This window comes from Pan troglodytes, chromosome 7, assembly GCF_028858775.2.
Source record: "Pan troglodytes isolate AG18354 chromosome 7, NHGRI_mPanTro3-v2.0_pri, whole genome shotgun sequence".
Lineage (NCBI taxonomy): Eukaryota > Metazoa > Chordata > Mammalia > Primates > Hominidae > Pan > Pan troglodytes.
Window position 1 is genome coordinate 85,352,501 of NC_072405.2, and position 19,823 is coordinate 85,372,323.

The following is a 19,823-nucleotide window of genomic DNA, read 5'->3' on the forward strand; positions in this document are numbered from 1 at the left end:
TCTGCAACTACAACACTCAGCTCAAAGCCAACTTCCAGCTACACTGCAAGACTGATAAACATATGCAGAAATATCAACTGGTGGCTCACATTAAAGAAGGGGGCAAAAGCAATGAGTGGAGGTTGAAGTGTATTGCCATTGGCAACCCTGTTCACCTAAAATGTAACGCCTGTGACTATTACACCAACAGTGTGGATAAATTACGCTTGCATACCACCAATCACAGGCACGAGGCGGCCCTGAAGCTCTACAAGGTAAGCAGTGACATCCATTTCCGTTGGCACAGACTAGAAAAGGGAATTAACTCTTTCAGAGCTTGGAGCACAAGTCTCCAAATTAAGAAAAAGAAAAAGAGAAAAAACATCAAAGGGCAGGGGGCACAGTTTCTGATTAACATTATAAAAACATATTGAAATATATGGAATTGAAGGCTTTATTTATAAAGTTTTACCCTATGTCTCACTTACACCTGTCTCAGTGGCATTTATTTCTTCACTGGCTTCCCCAAAATAAAAGAATTTGGGGGATAGTGTTATATATAAAATAATACTTTTTAAACCTATTGATTTTTTTTTTTTTTGAACCTAGCACCACTCTTGGCTAAATGTAAATGGTTACAGGGAGCAGAAGACAAAATCAGTGCCCAACCTTGTGAATGCATAATATTTTGTTTGGTGACAAACAATGACGCTCCAAACATAATGTTTGTTTCTTTGTTTTCTTGTGTGTGCTCAGTAGCACTGAGTAAACACACTCTCCCTTAGCATCCTTGGAAGTCTCTAAAAAAAGTAAATTCTGTTGTTATTTTGTACGACTGTCTTCCTATCAATATTTTCCTCCTAAATGGGTGTGGTATAGATAAATATGCTTATTTATACAATGCTTTATACAATGGCAAATATACTTTTATCTTTACTTGGAAAACTATGCAGATGTACTGAATACGTGCAAGTGATGAACACCATTTATTACAGAACTTGTCTTGACTTTTTCTAAACCCTAATTACTGATTAATATATTTTCTGCAGTTTGTTCACTGGATTGTCTTGATTGTCTTGGTTCATGTACAAATATAACACATTCATTACTATGATGAATAACTTGGTAACTTATTAAAAACTTCTTTTTGTCTAGAGGATATTAAAATTCAGAAAATATTGCAAACCATTAGTCATTGTAACAAGCTCTAAATATGATTACAAAATCCATTTTGCAAGTGTTGTCTATTGATTTGTACTAGAAATCAGTGTTAACTATACTATCAGGAGTCAACCAGTGATTATCAAACCTATGACTTTTCTAACACTATTTAAAATTATAACCACACATGAAAAGAGCAGGTTGAGGCTGTTTAGATTAGGTGAAGGAATTATTTATTTGGATTTGTCTAATACTATGTGTTTGGGTTGTTTCTTGAAGTTGAAATTCTAGATAAATGTACTGTGCATAAAATCCTAACGACTCAGTGTGAGACTTTGTAACACTCTTCCTGTGATATTGGCACTCTGTGGATCAATAATGAAAGCATTAGATTTGGGTTACGTTACAGAGTTTGAAGGGAGTGCAGGCCCTAATGTGAGATGGAAAGCTTCTAAGTTGACAGTATTGAAAATATAATATAAAGGATTAATTGTATTATAATTCATAGGTTTTGCAGCAACAGTTGACAACTGTTCAATTGTCTACTTTTTTCTGTTGATACCTGACCTATTAAAACTTTTAAAATACCTAGGAGAGAAAAACAAACATTAAGTTTGTATAAATAATAGATTTAGACCCTGGGAGCTATATAGAATATTCATAAACTGTGTTTATATTCATGCAGCTCCTCTAACACTTTAAATTAACATGTTGTGAATGGAAGATATAAATGTATAAATTTTCTGTTTTTTTAATCTTTTGTGGGAACCTAAAGGAAGGTGGGGTGTTATTGTTTATTTTTTCAGAAAACATTTAGTCTAACTGCTTGATGATTATTTAAATGTATGTGTGCGTGTGTGTGTGTGTGTGTGTAAGTTTATCCATTCATTCCATAAGCAGGGATTGACCACCTCATTCTCTTCAGGGCAATTTGCTTGGTGCCACAGTTACCCTTGAAGTTCCTTTTCATGGAGAGTTGGATGTTGTCTTTGAATTTATAACAACCAATTAAGACAAAAGCATGATTATAAAGAGGGCCTTAAAGCAGAGAGAGCTTCAGATCCCACAACTGAAAGGTGTACTCTTTCCTTAAAAATGTTATAAATCATATAAAAATTTACTCTTCTTTAGTTGTTTATCTCTTAAATACCTAAGTATCCTTGTTCAGTACAATGTTTAAATATGGTCAGCAAATAAACTTTGAACAAACTTATCTTGAATTAATAGAAGATTGAAGAGATAAATATTTGAGCTATTGAGACTTGGTATTAGACAATTGAACTTTATTCTTTTGCATTTTCTTTCAAGAAGGATTCATTATTTCTACTAGTAACTGAAAAAAATATTCCAAGTAGCATTGTGTTGAGGATTCCACTTCTAAACTGATTTCAGAAACTGTGAATCATAGAGGATTTTCAAGTGCAGTAATGAGGATATTAGCAAGCTTGGTTGGCTTGTGTTGGCAAAATAAAAGTGGTTCATAAGTAACATTAATTGCTTTTAAATGAGAACGTAACAACTTGGCCTGAACCTAGAAAAAAATGATGGCGAAAATATTAAAATTAGACTTAAAATAGTTTCAGAGTTAATGGCTAGACAGTAATCTCCTCTATAAAATTCATTTTCATTAGGAGTTTAATTTACATCATTTTGCATCATGAATTATTTAAACATTAAGGGGAAGTGACAAGTAGCAGTTATAAGACAAATACAGAGCTGCGAGAAAACAGCTTGTCTTGTTATTGACAACATATTGATTCATAACACTAAATGTGGTGATGTGTCATTTCAATTTGAATAGGCCACTTTACCTCTGCATTGTCAAACTGAAGCAGCATTACCTAAAAGTGTGTCCTTATTCTAGGTTAAGGAGGTTAAAAGTTAAAGGTTAAGGTTAGCTTAGAAGCATCATCTGCCTGGCTGCTTGACTTGAAACTGATCAATGTAATGAAAATCTGTTTTACAGATGTTGTTTTTAATATATTTGGCAGGATTTAGGCAGCTTTAACATTAGATGTATGCTAGTAAAAAATATTTCTTTATTTAACCAGAACAACACCTTTCCTTTTATGTTTAAGGTAGAAGGCTTATGGGTTATGGTATTTTGGCAAAGAACCCAGAGGCAGAATGTGTTGATGATCTTTCCATATGGACTCAAAAAAAAGAATACCTTTATGCCTATTGCTAATGATGACTGCAAAAACAAACAAAGCTATATTCATTTTTGGCAGCATTATTTTCCTTAGAATTTTTTTAAAAGCAATTTTGTTACTGTTAAGAAAATCTTACCCATTTCTTCAAGTGAGAGTCTCTGAAGTGCTAAGCACTACTAAATTTGGACTTTTCCTCCAGAAATTTGATTGATGAAACAAAATTGCTCTAGGAAAATAAAACAATAAGATGAAACTGAAGATTGCCCATAATCTTTACTTTTAATGTTTGAATATGTATTCAAAGTGAGATTAATAAATACAAAATATATAGCTAGCTACAATCAATCTTGCAAAGTGAATGTGTGTGTCTGTGTGTGTATAAAACAGCAGTTTTTCAGCTAACCCATTTATTAGATTTAATTATATTCTTCTAATTTCATGTGTTCCTATTCTTTACAAATTTTAGTCAACTGATAAAATAAATGGTTCTCAATAAATATTTGTAGAATGAGTGATGGATTAACGAATCAACTAAGGAACAAATTAAAGAAACTCCTTTACTTCCAGCCTTTATTTTTCAAAAATGCACTGTAATTTTGTCTACCCCTTAAATGATCTCCAACTTTTTCTAAAGAGTCTAGTAAAAAGATATAATGAAAATCACAGAGCACTACACGTTCAAATTGAGGAAGAACAAATGAAACTGGCAATATTTCAGATTTACAGTTTAGTTTGTTTTTGGCTCAGTATGGCCAAGACTTTTCTGGCCAGCTGATTGGTCTAACCACCATTCAGTGCAGGACATAGAAATACTCTTGCTGCATCTGTACTTCGGCTGCTCTTTTAATATTATATGTATTTATAAGTGAGGTGTTCACAGCTTTGCTTGTTCAAAGTCAAAGCCTTAATTATACTACCTCTTTTTTTCCTTCCTGCATCTGCTAGTAGTGAAGCAGAGTAGTCTGTCTGAATTCCATAATGCCTTTTTCATATTTGGATATCAAATTGACTGAAAGCAGTGAACAAATTGCCTGTCTGCATGGTGAGCAAAGGAACACACTTGGGATTTAGTCCTAGGTAACTTTTAGTGTAACATTCCCCCGTGGAGCATTTTTTGGGTTTTTCTCATTATCCATCTTATGGATTAAAGAATCCTGGTTAAGAACTAAAATCAAGGTGTTGGGGAGGCCCACAGAGGAGAATGCAAAGAGGCATATTGGGAACAGTATGTGTAAAGGAAATTTAAAAAATGGAATAATTAGGTTCATCTACCTTTTTGTGCCTTTTTTTTTCTTAGTAGGAAATAATAACCCGATCGGTTTGGAATTAACAAACAGTCACAGGTATTTTCATTTCAATAGACCTGAATCCAACTTTGCAATTTAAAATCAAATATACGAGATATGTACCATTTCAATTATTGAACTGTCATTGTCCCGGTGTGATGGTAAAGGAGGCCAGGAGATTGTGTGGTACACATTTACATAAAAGTCATTGTGTGAAAAAAAATTGGAATATGTGTGTGTATCTAAGAAACCAAAACAAGTTTTTCTTAATCTTATTCTAGTCATTTGTTTAGATGAAGAAAGCTGTTTTCAGAGATAAACAAAAGTTATTCTTTTCTGTTACTAAACATTAACCTGAATATGGAAATCTTTGCACTTTTGTATTAGTTTCAGATTTATGTTCATTTCAAGGTTGAAATGCAGTGTGAAATTTAATTCCAGTTGCATGATTTGTTTTAAAAAAAACTAATCACAGTTCAAATTATTCTATTGTATTCTTATATAAATAGACAGGGCAGAGATTGAAAAAAACAGTTTCTCTAGTAGAATAGTACATACTTGCATAATACTTATAACTTATAAATACATGGATTAAATAAAGAGGAGTTGGTTTGCTAATAGCAACTAATAAATCCCTGGTGTTTTCAGAACAAATGCAATTGGCCAGCCCTATCAACTACGTCTACTTCTGTTTTTAAGCTTGACTTTTGCTGAAGCACGGCTGTGTGTTATAACATGGCTACTTCAGCACAAATATGGACTTTCTCACTGCATTCACATGCCAAGTAATATATTACATTGTGAGCTGAGAACCCTCTTTGTACCATATCAGAAAAGAAAAGTGACGAAAAATCTGTCAATCAAAGGATAGAGAGATAGATAGATAGATAGATAGATAGATAGATAGATGATAGACAGATAGATAGATATCAATCCCTAGGAAGATTGACTAAGACCAGGCATTAGCAACTTACTACATCCATGTCAGGATAGATAGAATGATTTTTATTGTGTGAAATTGTTATCAAACCCAGACAAAATTTAAAGAAAGCAAAGTGTGTTATTAGAACCCACCTACTCTATTTTCTGTATGTCTTTTCTTAACCAACGCCACCGTCTGCCTACACATCAGGAATATACTCTTATGCTCTTTTCTGTTTTCCTGAAATCCTTACTGTTTTACCCCACCTAGGTCTTCTCTTCATGGAAATATCCCATCTTGCAAGATTACCTATCTAATTCCCCACAGAAAACTAGCGTTCTTTTAATTAAGGGGAATGAAGCCTTTTTATAAAAGCAGAGTCGTGCCTCCAAAGGTGTAATTGACTTGGAAGTCTTTTTCAGCGTGCATTTTTTAAAAAGGAACTGCCTGATCTGGAGGAATTTCTAATGTTTGTGTGGAGTGGAGTGATTATGTCAGGGATTGGGGTTAGGTAGAGCAGTGCCCCTCCTTAAGAGCTTTCTTCATTTACTCCTGAACACACACACACACACGACCACCACCACCACCGCCACGTACCACCACCACCACCACAACAACAACACACCACACCTCAGAAACAGAGTCAATTTGGCACCCCCATTCATGTCAACTCCTACTTTATGATTTACATTACATTTTTTTGTGTAACTTGTGTTCATTCTATTTCATGTGAAGTGCAGGTGTGATTTAATCAAAAGAGCTAAATTGCTCATTTATCACCCACCCTGAGGTCATTTAGGTAATGCAGACAAAGGTGTTCTCTCATAATTAATGTGCTCTCCCTGTGTGTTTCTGTGGCTTAAATGTAATAGTCCCCGTCATTGGAGCTTGTTTAAAATTGCTGAGATGTTCAAGTGGGTGTTGGGATGCCATGCCATAATGCAGTGAAAGTCATACGTTAACCAGGCCTCACACTGCTGAAAGGGTCTTGGCCCTGGGTGGAGTGAGGAGGAGCCGGCGTGTGTATATTGACCGTGGTTCTGCTTCCAGAACATCTGGCCTTCCTGAACTTTGCTGGAAATGTTGCTGGAAATTCAAGCCTTAAAAGGTGCTTTCTGCCTGCCCCCCAAATTATCAGCCTATTCCAGGAGAGCATATGGGAGGATTTGATTTGTTTGAAAGGTGAAGGACAGGCATGGAGGCACAGCAACCAATAACCGTGAGGAAACACCTTCACGGATTCTATAACTCAAGAGGATGGCGATTAGTATAACAGTCACAAAGGCCACCATTCTGTTAGCAGAATACACAGACGATATCTCAATTTTTACTTCTGGTAAATATAGAAGCACTTATTGAACACTTACTATGTGAAAGGTTTTGAAGTGTCTGGTATGGTGGCTGTGTCCCATTGATGTGATGGAATATAAGCCATCTTTCTAAGTGCTGCTCAGAGACAAAGAGTTTTCTAAGGTGATACTTCCTAACTCATTCTGCTCACCAATATTATGGGTTACATTTGGTGCTTAGATGTCGGGGACATTAAAGTTGTTCAGAGTTAAATCTATGGACGTAGTCATCAAGAGTTTCCATGCATTTTTTCAGCAATGTTTAGTCAAAGGGCTGCATGTGAGTGGTCTTTTGAGTCATCAGTAGATGTAGTATAATGTCACTTCTGTGTTTTTGCTTACTTTTATTGCCCTATTGCATAGCAAGACTTTATTGATCAGTTTTAGACAACGATTATGGTGGGAACTTGAGGGCAGGATAGAGCTTTTCTACTTGTTAGGACATATATGTAGTTTTCTAACATGAGGATGTTGCTACTAATGCATCTCCTAGAATATGAAGAAGAAAACCACATAATAAAGAATGCAGGCCAGGCGTGGTGGCTCACGCCTGTGATCCCAGCACTTTGAGAGGCTGAGGCGGGTGGATCATGAGGTCAGGAGTTCGAGACCAGCCTGGTGAAACCCTGACTCTACTAAAAACACAAAAATTAGCCAGCAATGGTGGTGCACACCTGTAGTCCCAGCTACTCGGGAGGCTGAGGCAGGAGAATTTCTTGAACCCAGGAGGTGGAGGTTGCAGTGAGCCGAGATTGCGCCACTGCACTCCAGCCTGGGCAACAGAACAAGACTCCATCTTAAAAAAAAAAAAAAAAAAAGAAATGCAAAATGTGTCTAATTACAACTACCATCCACCCCTTTAAATAACCAGGATAAAAATGTAGTATAACTCTTGGGAAACCTCTGTAAATTCAATTTACAATAAGGTCAATGAAAGTACTGCTTAAAGATACATTATTGTAATGACCAGTTACAGTGTTATTATCACAGATAAAAACAGTTGTTGTGACCATATTTTATTTCACTTGGTTTTACACCATTTTATTAACATTTTATTTTCCTTATCTTTAAGGAAATTTTGTAATCTTGAACTTACATAAATTAAATATGCATACATAAATATTAAAGTGTATGGAGATCATATTCTTTTGATTTAGAATTTCCTATAGACTTTATTTCATTGTAAGTACTAGCATAAAATATACATTTCTCTCTTCTGCTGCTTAAGGGGTTAGTGTTAGGACTATATTTTTCCATCAAGCAATTTTTAAGGAGTAGTGCAGAGAAAGGTTATGATTGAAGAACTATTTGTTCCTCGATATCTGCTAATAAAATTATTGGAATACAGGGCTGAATGTGGGAAGAAATGATCTATTGATAAATCCAACTGTAACAGTTAACTCCAGTTTGGGAGGAAAGCTTTTAAAGCTTTAAAATAATGATTTGTAGTCTATGATTACATGTCCTTTTGCAAGAAGGCCTCATTTATCGATAGAGTTGGCAATTTACTATCTATATAAAATTTATGGGATATTCAGAAGAATTTTACAAAAAAAAACCCTCCTGATGCCAGATAATCTGTCAACAGTGAACCCATATTGACAATTGACTTACTTATTTATTGCCTTTTACAATGGCATTACTTTTTGGAGAGAACATACTTACAATAATCATGTAAGTTAAACTCTTTGTGTACATTACTTCACATACTTTTCCTAACAGCCATATGCTATTATTATACTCTGACATATGAGGAAACAGATTCAGAGAAAAACACCTTGCTTGAGTCCTTATAGATAGTAAGAGGCTGGGCTGGAATTCTAACCTTGGCCTCTTTTCAGCTTATGCCCCTAGCCCACATTAATAAGGTTTTTTAATTAAGAAGACTTCTATATTTGAGGATAGGAAGAGCAGGTTATGGGAAAGTAGCGCATTTTCACTTCTTCAAGCAAGCAGATTTTCTTAAAGGTATTGCAGATGTAGTAAGAGCTGGCTGGTAGGTTTGTGCACATGAATGTAGTCTACTGAGATGATGAACTTAAACCCACTGGGTCACCTATGAACAGGAAGGAGAAACTGTTGTTAAAATTGTTAGCTGCTGTATGTCCTGGGATGACAGAGATTTTTAAAAGTCTTCCTTTTACTGGCATGTTTGGGTATTTGGTATATTAAATAGAAAGGACTAATAGAATATTTATCACTTCTAGTGCCTGAGCTCTCAGTGTTTGCAAGTTAAGCACCTTTGGAAGCTGCATTAATTCATTCAGGTCACCAGGGTACCTCAGCAGTAATGCACTAAATGGTACCCTGCTGACCTGAAAGAGGGAATGTGCCTCCCTAAGCATTTAACTTACTACACAAGAACAACTGAAGCACAATCTACTCACTGCCTAGAACCTGAGTCTCTTTCTCCTTCTCCTGGTTTCCTTACAACTACTGGAGGAAGTTGTATTCACTTGCTACTTCTTAGGATTTAAAAAAATCATCTTGTTTTGAATTATTATTATTATTATCTTAATTTTATCTTCTACGTCTTACTTTGATCCATTTTAGTTACAAGACTCGAGGGATTTTCTCTCCATCATATGTTGATAATACACTCCTTTCCTCTCTCCTCCTCAAAATTCTGCTAATGATTTCAATGTAAAGCCCAAAGTCTTGATAGAACTACTTGTATTAACTGGACTTAGAGATGTTTGGAGAAATCTTGCCTCCCTGAATCTGGGTATCTGATCCGGCAGAAAATTGTCAGTCACTGACATTGCTGCAGTTGACCACATCTATTAAAGAATGTTCATTTACTGGAAAGTAAGAATAGTCGTAGCTTGGCATAACAGAATTGTTAACAGCATGGAAACTCCCAATAACTATGGTTGATGTGTGTAAAGCATGTAAAGATTTTTATTCTTTCTTTTTCTTTTTTTGAGATAGGGTCTTGCTCTGTCACCCAGGCTAGAGTTCAGTGGCGTGATCACTGCTCACTGCAGCCTTGACCTCCTGGGCTCAGGCAATTCCCCTACCTCAGACTCCCAAGTAGCTAAGATCACAGGCAGGTGCCACCACCCTGGGCTAATTTTTGTATTTTTTTGAGAAACGAGGTTTCGCTATGTTGCCCAGGCAGATCTCGAACTCCTGGGCTCAAGTGACCTGCCCCCCTCAGCCTCCCACAGTGCTGGGATTACAGGCATGAGCCACTGCATCCAGCCTGTAAGGATATTTTGATAACTGTAATGTGCAGTATTTTTTATAGACTTAAAATATTTCTAACTATTCGTTTGGCAGGCCTGAGAATAACACTAGCATATATCCTTAGGGTCTAAAATCATTCATTGTTCAATTGTGAAAAATCAGGTAGCAAGTCTAATTGCTGACACCTCTGAAAGAGAGTCAATTTACAAGACATCTCCTTTCAACTCAACATATATTCAGCACTTACTACTGAGTAACAGCGTAGGTGGTATCAGTGATGGAGAAGGAGGAAAATAATTCCCAATTTTTAAACCAAATAGTGTTTTTTTGAAAAAGATTGACATGCTAAAATGGGAATTATATAAAACCAGAATTTGCCTTTTAGAATTTATTTTATTTAATGAATTTACATCACATGATAAAGGGAGAAAATTCTCTCGTTTACTATGTGAAGCCAAATATCACTATTCTTTAAACAGAAATCCTGTGATATCTTTTGAGAAGAAATGTGTCTAAAGGCAATTTCTGGTTTATTATTTTTTGGTTTATGATTTTTATTAGAAAATTAGGTAATTTAAAAAACCCGCACATTTGGATGGAATAGAAGTACCAAATTTTTCCACGATGAGTATTTCCTGAGAAAATACTCCCCAGTTTCATAACTGAATTCCTTAAAAATAGGTGCAAGGGGAATTTACAAATAACTTTTTTTCAGAGAAAAATAGTCTTGGCTCTCTTAATTCTGTAAATATTAGAAAAACTAAAATGAGATTTTTGAAGAGCTGTTTAATTTTTAGAGCATCAATTCTTAACATGAAGGTAGAGCTACTCTCTTTAAGTCACAAAATGAGAAAATCTCTTCCTGATTATCCTATTGCTCAGTTTTTTTCCACATTTCCTTAGATGTATGTTTTAAATGTCTGGTATAATGTTTAGTTGTAAGTTGCTGTTCCATGTACCAGGTCAGTCTGAATTATGACTACCGCCTTAATTACAGCAGCTTGATAATGTGTTGGCAAATCACTGATAAAGAAGAAAGTACACTGAAATTGATTACACACACACACACACACACACACACGCTTTTCCAAAAAGTGAACAATTTAATTCTTTCAATGAATGTAGAACATGGATCTATTCAGATCTCCTGTGTTAGGTGATTAAAAAAGCCCAAATGCCAGTACCTCAATGATATTTTCCATATATATCCAAGAAGACCTATTATATTTTTTTTGTCCAAACTTCCTTGGGATGAATTGCATGTGTGTGTGTGTGTGTGTGTGTGTGTGTGTGTAAGAGAGAGGGAGAGAGAGAGAAGAATGAGAATAGAATATATAAAAATGTATTAAAATTGATGGAGATTACGGGTTAATCATTAATGCCCTGTATTTTGTTTTAAAGTAGATCACAGAAATCTCTTCCTGCACAATGTAAGGGTTCTCAGTTCCTAGAGATAATAAACCTTTGATGATGTTGTGCAAGACTCGTCAAGAAGCACTGAAATCAGTTCTGTATGTACACATGACTAATCAAAGGATCAGAGAACAGGATATGATTTGCTAAAAGTGATAGTTTATCCAAAAAGCAAATGGCCTTGCTAATTGTGGGAGGACAGTAAGCCTTTTTTTTTTCCTACAAAAGGCAAGTCCTGCTCCCAACCTTGGAGTAGATATGCTTTTGCAAAGGCTTTAGTACTAAGTATTTTTAGAAAATATTTTAAAAGTAAAGTGCTTCTGAAATTACTGTCTACCTAATTAACACTCTGCTCTTTTATTTGGTCTTAAAGATATAATAGATACCACAAGATTCTTAGATTTAGAGACATCCTTGAAATTCAGAGTATTAGGTAACCCAAACAAGTATCTTCTTAAACTGACCGACTGTCAGATGTTCATAGTGGGAAAATGATGAAATAAGATGGCAATCCCAATATTGAAGTATGCAGTTCTATAGGAAAATGTGACTGAAAGTTTTAAGAAAGCAGTTCTGCATTAGAAAGGGAAAGGACTAAAGTGATATGCTACAAAATCTACCATGTTGAGAGTACAGTGAATCTTGAGACCATTGTCTTCTGCTTTGCCTCCACTTCATTTTTTTATTTGCAACAATTCTATTGAAATATAATTCATATGCCATTCAACTAATCCATTTAAAGGATACAATTCAATAATTTTTATAATTTCTACAGAATTATGCAGCCATCACCACAATTGATTTTAGAATATTTTCATCATCCCAAGAAGAAATCCTGTACTGTTTCAGCTTCCCACCCTTATCCCCAATCCTCCCTTCTCCGGCCCTAGGCAATCACTAATTGCTTTTTGTCTCTATAGATTTGCCTGTTCTGGACATTTCATATAGATGGAATCATAGTATATGGGGTCCTTTGTGACTAGCTTCTTTCACTTAGCATAATGTTTTTAAGGTTCATCTGTGCAGTAGCATGTATCAGCAGTTCATTCCTTTTTATTACCAAATTTTCATTGCATAGGTATAGTACACTTTATTTATACCCCATTAATTGCTGGACATTTGGGTCGTTTCCACTTGTTGTCTATTATGGAAAATGATGCTATGAACATTTATATACAAGGTTTTGTATGGACATATGCTTTCTTTTTTCTTGGGGTATATACATAGCAGTGAAACAGCTGGATTGACAGTCAATAATATTAACTGGATTCACATTACTGCCGTCTGTTCTTAATTTTTGCCTGATTTGTTCCTTCTCCCCGGTCCTTTAAAGAATACTTCACATTTTTATCATTCTCTCAATGTCTCTTATCCATCTTCTGTTCTTCTCTGACTGACTACCTCAGTTAAGAAAATTGATGGTAGCATATATTGAGCACTTATTTGGTGTCATGATAATATCCTAAGTTCTTTAAATATATATACTTATTTAATTCTCACAGCAATCCTATTAGATTAGCTACTATTATTATACCCATTTTGAAGATGAAGAAACTAAGGCAATGAAATCTTCATTTATATAAGGTCACATAGCTAGTAGTAACAGTGATAACTCAGTCAGGACTTGAACTCAGACTGTCTGGTTCAGCACCCACGTTGTTAAATAGAACACTTTATTACAGTGAGATGCTGCCTCGAGAGGGGATACCTGGAAGGGAAGGCCCTGTTTGTGGCAGAAGGGGATGGGAATACAGGTGCAACTGTAATAGTTGGTCTTTGAGGGGGACATGTATCCCCTGAGGCAGGAAGAAAAGAATGAATGATGAGAAAGGTAAAGATTTAGAGTCTTTTGAAGGAGGAGAAGTGAGGGCTGGCAAATTAGAAAAATCACTCATACCAGTATGTAGGCTTTAGTTCTTTATAAAGTCTGAATGTGAATCATTTATTTGGTTCATACTATGTTCTTTGAAAAACATCTACAAACTGAATTTGCCATATTTGTAGGAATGAAAAAATTGGTACATTTATGACAGCTTAAATCTACTTAAGTATATGTTGTTTGATGTTCTAGTAATACAGAGAGGCTTATTTATCCTAATTGATTAAAAATGCCCTGTTCTGGGCCCCCAAGGCAAATGAGACAGACACAAAGGGAAAAACTGGAGAGCTTCTCCCCGTCCTCAAGAAGCTCATCAGTTTTAAGAAGCAAATACCTTATACTTTTTCTCTGTGCTTTATTTTTTCTTGTAAGTTGTCCCTGTTCACAGCTTTCCTGAATTCCAGAAGTTTGTAAGGACATTTTTAGTGCTTTATATAACACATTTTTGTAGTGTTTAGTCCTTTGTATCATTTAGAGAATTAATATTTAGATTTCTTGTGGTATTTGGGGAAAAATTAGATTTCTGATTTGTAGAACTTTGATAAAGAGTGTCTTCGTGTTTCCATACCAACAAAGATGTTGTCACATTGTTGAAAAATAACGTACAGTAACAGTATAATTGGAGTCTTCTCTCTCTTTCACCACCACCTCTCCACCCATGTGATGTTTGTGACCGTATGTATGATTTTTATGTTTTCATAATAGTAAGTATATGGATGAACCTAAATATTTCTTGGTACTTTTCTTGCTAACTGACAGGATTTTTTTTTCTTTTTATGAGTATAAAAGTATGAATATGCCTCTTTCTCATATCTGATGTAATAATCGATGTTGAAAGTCTTACTATTTTATCTATTGCTATTTCAGGCCTAATCCTATTTGTTTCAAACAGTTACTAATGTTTCTTGAAGTTTTCAATTTCTGGAGATCTTCATGTGGCTGATTGACATGGGTATGATGAGATCAATCAAGGGCTACCAATGTTCCTACTGTCAGAACATTATCATTGTGTAATTTTTTCTTTCTGTTTTACTGTTAAAATGAGTTAAGGGGAAATTATGCAAGAAAACATGATAAGCTCCTATACCATATCACATGCTAAAAGATTCTCTGCATCAGCTTTCTTGAGTCTGTAACACAGTAAAACTGAAAGATTGACTGCCTACTTCAGTATTTATGTCTATGAACACTTGATGAGCCTAATAAGCTTTAATGAGGTGGGTATCAATTTTTGATATCCTCCCATTATTAATATACTGAGGATGGAACATGGTGGGAGGGTATAGGGGAATGTCTCAGAGAAAGAGAGTGAAAAATATGCACAAATACCTGCCTATATCTCTCTGTAACTCAAGAAAAGTTTAAAACAAGGTTAGGTATTTTCTATCTCAAGGTGTCCAACTGACTTTCTCACTTTTTATGTGTTTTTTTTTTTTTGCAAGAATTTCTGTACCTTAGTTAATATATTAGTAAATGGAGAAAAAAACACTCCACTGAGTTCTGTAGATCTTAATTGAGATGCAAAAATAGCTTTGAAAAAAAAGGATTCTGAGATGAAAGCTTTCCTTATGTGTGGAAAATATTACTCATGTCTTGTCAGTACATCCACTCTATTGGCGTTGCGTTTTGTACTTGGAGATAACTTCTGCTTTTTTATTATTGGTAAGGCACTTTATTTTTAAATTTCTGTAAGTGTACTTGGTTACACTATTATATCTAGGACTTGTCATTCCTGAAAAGCCATTCTTAACTTTATCCCCCCAATTGGCCTTCAATTGAAATTTGCTTTGAAGAGGAATGTAGCCATACTCATCAACTTGAAAAGCAGTGAATGTAGCTCGTAGAAAATAACTATTTGTGTATTCTTTTATGCTTTAACTTCAATATACATTCTTTCTTAGAAGTTTTCCCACAGAAAAGGAACTGTGTATTACACTTTTAAATACCAGTTTTCAAGTCAGCCAAGTGTGAATTTGCAAATGAGCAGTAGTAAGTGATGCTCACAGCTGAAAAATGAATGCGTAAAGTTTCTGTATCTGGCATTACTTTCCTTTTGCCTTTGGGATGATACAACAATTTTTTCATCTATAAAATGGGCTCTGAGTTACCATTAGAATTAGAAGATTAGCATTCACTTAATGCTCTTTGAGATCTAGTCCAAACTTAATCACTTCTGCAGTTCTAAGAGCTGAAATTATGCTGAGCTTTAATACGTATCTCATCTTAAATTACTGATTTAATTACATATGTCAGGTTGCTCGTTTCCCATTGTTTTGCTTAATCCATGAATATATGTTTATTTGTTTTTCTTATAAACAGGAAGCAGAGTAAAAATTATGTAGGGAAAAATAACTAAATATCTCTTAATTCCCTTGCTTTTTTTTTAAACTTATTTGATTACTCATTTCATGTATTCATTCATTGAGAGCCCACTCTCCCAGACTCTATGCTAGGAAATAAGGATATGGTGTCAAGCAGGATGGACATAGCCTTTGCTCTGGGGGAGTTTGTGGTTTAGTGGAGGAGACAGTAAAGCATTAAACATATACTCACCTATTAAACAAAGAAATGATTACTTATTGTAAATAGGTAATATAATTAGTATTTTTGACGTGGAACATTTGTGTCATCAGTACCTTCGGATTTGTGTACATGAAACTCTTCCTCTAATCTTGGGGAAAGTGACGAGTTTGAATGGGACCATGCATTGAAGCAGTTAGAAAGGTAGCCAGGGCTGAAATGAATGGACTCTACTTGATATTGGCTATAGGTATAGAAAACAAAACAAAACAAAAACCCCAAAAAACATTTACCACTGAGATTTTTATCAGAAAGAAAGACCTTTTCAAACTTTTTGCAGTCGTGAAAGGATTATGTGAAAAGGCATTCTAGAAATGGCTGTATATCCAGTTGACAAATCTGAAATGAATATAATAGTGAAGGTTGAAGGAGATGAACCTGTTGTAAGTTTTAAAACATCCTGATTCCGAGGTCATGATAGTGATAATCAGTCAAATTGGGGGACCACTGGACTAGAAAACTTTGAAGGTTGCTTGTAGATCTTAAGGCTCCAAGAGAAGATGGTGAACATGATGATTATGCTAATCTTAGCTCCATTAGCATCTGTTCCTCTCTTCTTCAGAAGAGAGAAACTGTGTCGCCTGCTCTTCTCTGTGAGTCTTCTCCTACGACAGGCTAGGATTTTTCTAGGGTCTGCCAATGCTGCATACTCTTTCCAAGTAAGTCATTGATGGTATTACCCTATCTTTCACATTGTTTTGCCTCTTAGGACAAGAGTCTGACATGTTTTGATATACAAAAATCTCATTGCAGTAGGAAAAAATGGCAAGCGTTTTCAAAGAAACCCTTTCTGTACAAAAGAGCCATTCTTTTGTTGAAGGTCTGGCACTTTAGTGAACTGTTGGGCCAAGAAATCATATTCTGAGTCCAGAAGTTGGTTTAAAATACTCAAAGCTTCTGGATCAAATTTTGTAAGAATATCTTTTGGTAAATTTTTGGAATCATGCTTTGCCTCATCATGGTTGCAGAAATCCACTTCCTTTGTACATGAAGATATCCCCAGGCAGTAGATATATAGTCTATTTTCTGAACAGGAATCTTACAGGTCTCAGGAGAGCCAACTTCCACAGGCCCACTGGGTTACATGCTCATTTGTAACTCACTGTAATGATTCTTCAGTTTTTCATTTCCTTGCTATTCTAGGAAGGCAGATTCTGAGGTTTGTTTTGGGAGTTTCACTTCATAGCAGCATATATTTTCTCTCTGTCTGTGTAGATTTGGATATAAGTGTGTGTGTACAGGTATATGGGGGTGTGTGTATGTGTAGATATTGATGTGTGTATATATGTATGTATAGCTCTTCATCCTGTGTATGAAAGGGAACTCTCTATTGTATGTTCTATAATTGGACAATTTTCTTTAATTATAACCCATACTTTTCTCCCAAATACAATATTGAATACAGATGCATTGGCAGCTACCTTGACAATCAGTGCTAAAAACAAGCAAATAAATATGGTACACAATCTTATGATCAACACAATGTACATTGTCATAATACTTTACTCTGGAAAAGTTATCGTATTTAACTACCTGTAAGTTAAAAACTGAATCTTTGTGTATTTCATAAAGAACTACCACTTCTGCAGATCAACTTGAAATAGTCTAGCAGTTCTGTACTGGCCACAAGAGCTAAGTTTTAAAATATGAATCTAATATAAAATGCTTGTGCCAAACTGTATCTGAGTTCCATTGGCAATACAGCTTATGTTTCACAAGAGACATAAACGAATCAAAAACCCTCCCCACAGAGTGAAAAAGTTAGATTAATGAAACAGCTGAGTGATTTGGTTTAAAAAAAATCAAACCAATTATTTCAAGACTTGGCTAGTAATTTGATAGGTTTGATCGCTTATTGATCGCTACCAGTTGATATATATAGATCAGTGAAGGGCATAAGGTTCTTGCCCTGCCTTGTTATTTTAGGGTACTGATCAATGCGCAAACATCAGTGTACTATAAACCTTTTGAGGTTTTGTTTAAGTAAAACACATAGTACAATATTATATGTTTCTGTGACCTAAAACATTTTGCACTGCTATGACAAATATATCATCCTCCTGTGCCAGTACAATTGCAAGGACATTTCGAAGTCATAATCTGTTAATACCAGTTAGCAGTGTCACAAATTAAAGCATTAATAGATTTGTGTTGCTTGAGGAAGCAACTGATATGAAATACCAGGAGGCTGAAGGAGTGGGGCAGTTTGTTGTAACATAATGCTACATACCCTGTAAAGTCTTCGGGACAGTGGTGTGAAGGCTTTGCGTGTACCTTCACGAAGAGCTCAAATGAATAGTTCATTATGCAAAAATATCTCATTAAGATACATTAGTCCTAATACATTTTTAAAGAAGTTTTTTTTTTTTGGAAATTTGCAGACAACAAAAATCAAAAGAGCCTATCTTTTTTTTCAAAGAAAATGATTTTACTGCTTTGTTAAAATGGACATTTGTAATGCAGACTGCAAGTTCTTCCCAGGAACTGAAGAATTTTGTTTTCTTTATTTGTGTTGTTTTGGATCTGTCCTTAAATGAAAAGTTGATGATTTTAAAACTACATTTTTTATTGGAAATATTGATACCCTTTTGTCAGACATTTTGGCCAAATCATAATGGACACATGACCATCTCATCAAGAGGCCCATAACTTGGGAATATGGAAATGAAAGTGTAAATTATGAAAGGAATATTAGATTAAATATCTGTTTTCATTTTAGTAGTGGTTTGAGATAGTAATGCAATTATTACTGTTACACATTTTGTATTTGCCTGAGCATTTAAATGACTTTTTATATTTCCCTTTTTTAACTCATATTATGGATATATTCTGAGAAAAAGTTAAAAGGAATAACAATTATAGAGAATGAGAACCCATGGTTCAAATTATATGCACGTTGAACTACAATGAGAGTATTAAAAGTATTTCATCCCATTTGTAAAATATCTTCCTTGACTATGAAAGGGCAATATTTTTCCAATTATATCTGCTTTAGCCTGCAAATAGATTACCTTATAAAAACTCTCATAAAGCAGAGAGTCCAAAAATAATTGAAAGTGTAAGGACAGATAAGTTGGGCATATAAAGGCCCTGAGCAAATTTCACTCAACAGCATTTACAGAACAGAAAAGAAGAAGTTTATCTTAATTCCTGCTCAGGTCCAGATGAACATTTTAATGCTTAGCGTCATGATGCTTCTGATTGACAGGGAGTGCCTACTGCATAATTTCTAGCTCACTTCTCCAGTGTCTGGAAGATTACATTTTGACTGTCCCCAATATTAATAACCATATTTGATCTTAGGCCTATCCAAGGTCAAGCTGACTGGCCAGGTCAGCCTGTTCGTCTGCGTGCATCAACTGTGACATCTACTCAGAGTGACAGGCAGGGCAAGAGGGTAGTGAGACAAGGGTGTTAACCTTCAGGCCACCAAAAGGAGCCTCTTTCTGCTGGAAACAAAGAGCTCTTGGGGCCGCAGCCACATTTTTTTTTTTCTTCCATCGTTTTCAACGCTCATAATATTTTCACAGAAGATGATGTACTGTTGAAGGAATGCAGTTAAGAAGAGGTAAATTATTTGTCATCTCAACAAAAACATAATAATATAGATTTGCATTATTGCTCAGAACCTTTATCCAGATTTAACAGTATTTCATGTGGATTGATTTTGCATGGCTGCTCCTTTCCTTAGGTAAGTGACTCAGTCACTGTCCTGGAGTGTGGTATCATTATTCCTAAAATCTTCCTGGTTTTGCAAGCAAGTAGCACAGAAACTTTAGAGCCTGTAGGAATACATATTTCAGATACCAGCTAAAACAACTTTTGGAACTTGACAATTCATAGTATTCTACCATAAAACATATCAAATAAATTCAGTTTTTTAAAAATCTTGCTTCTTTCTGGGTAGAAATT

The 19,823-nt window shown here is 35.1% G+C and overlaps 1 protein-coding gene across 5 annotated transcripts in view; it reads left to right on the forward strand.

Annotated features, from left to right (window-relative positions):
- The window catches only part of ZFHX4 (zinc finger homeobox 4), a 185,889-nt gene that overhangs the window by 26,599 nt on the left and 139,467 nt on the right, over positions 1–19,823 (forward strand). For all 5 annotated transcript variants that reach the window (XM_016959589.4, XM_016959587.4, XM_016959590.4 and 2 more), the window contains exon 3: positions 1–254. This exon is cut by the window's left edge. In XM_016959589.4, coding sequence (XP_016815078.3) covers positions 1–254 — 254 coding nt within the window. The remainder of the gene's footprint in view (positions 255–19,823) is intronic.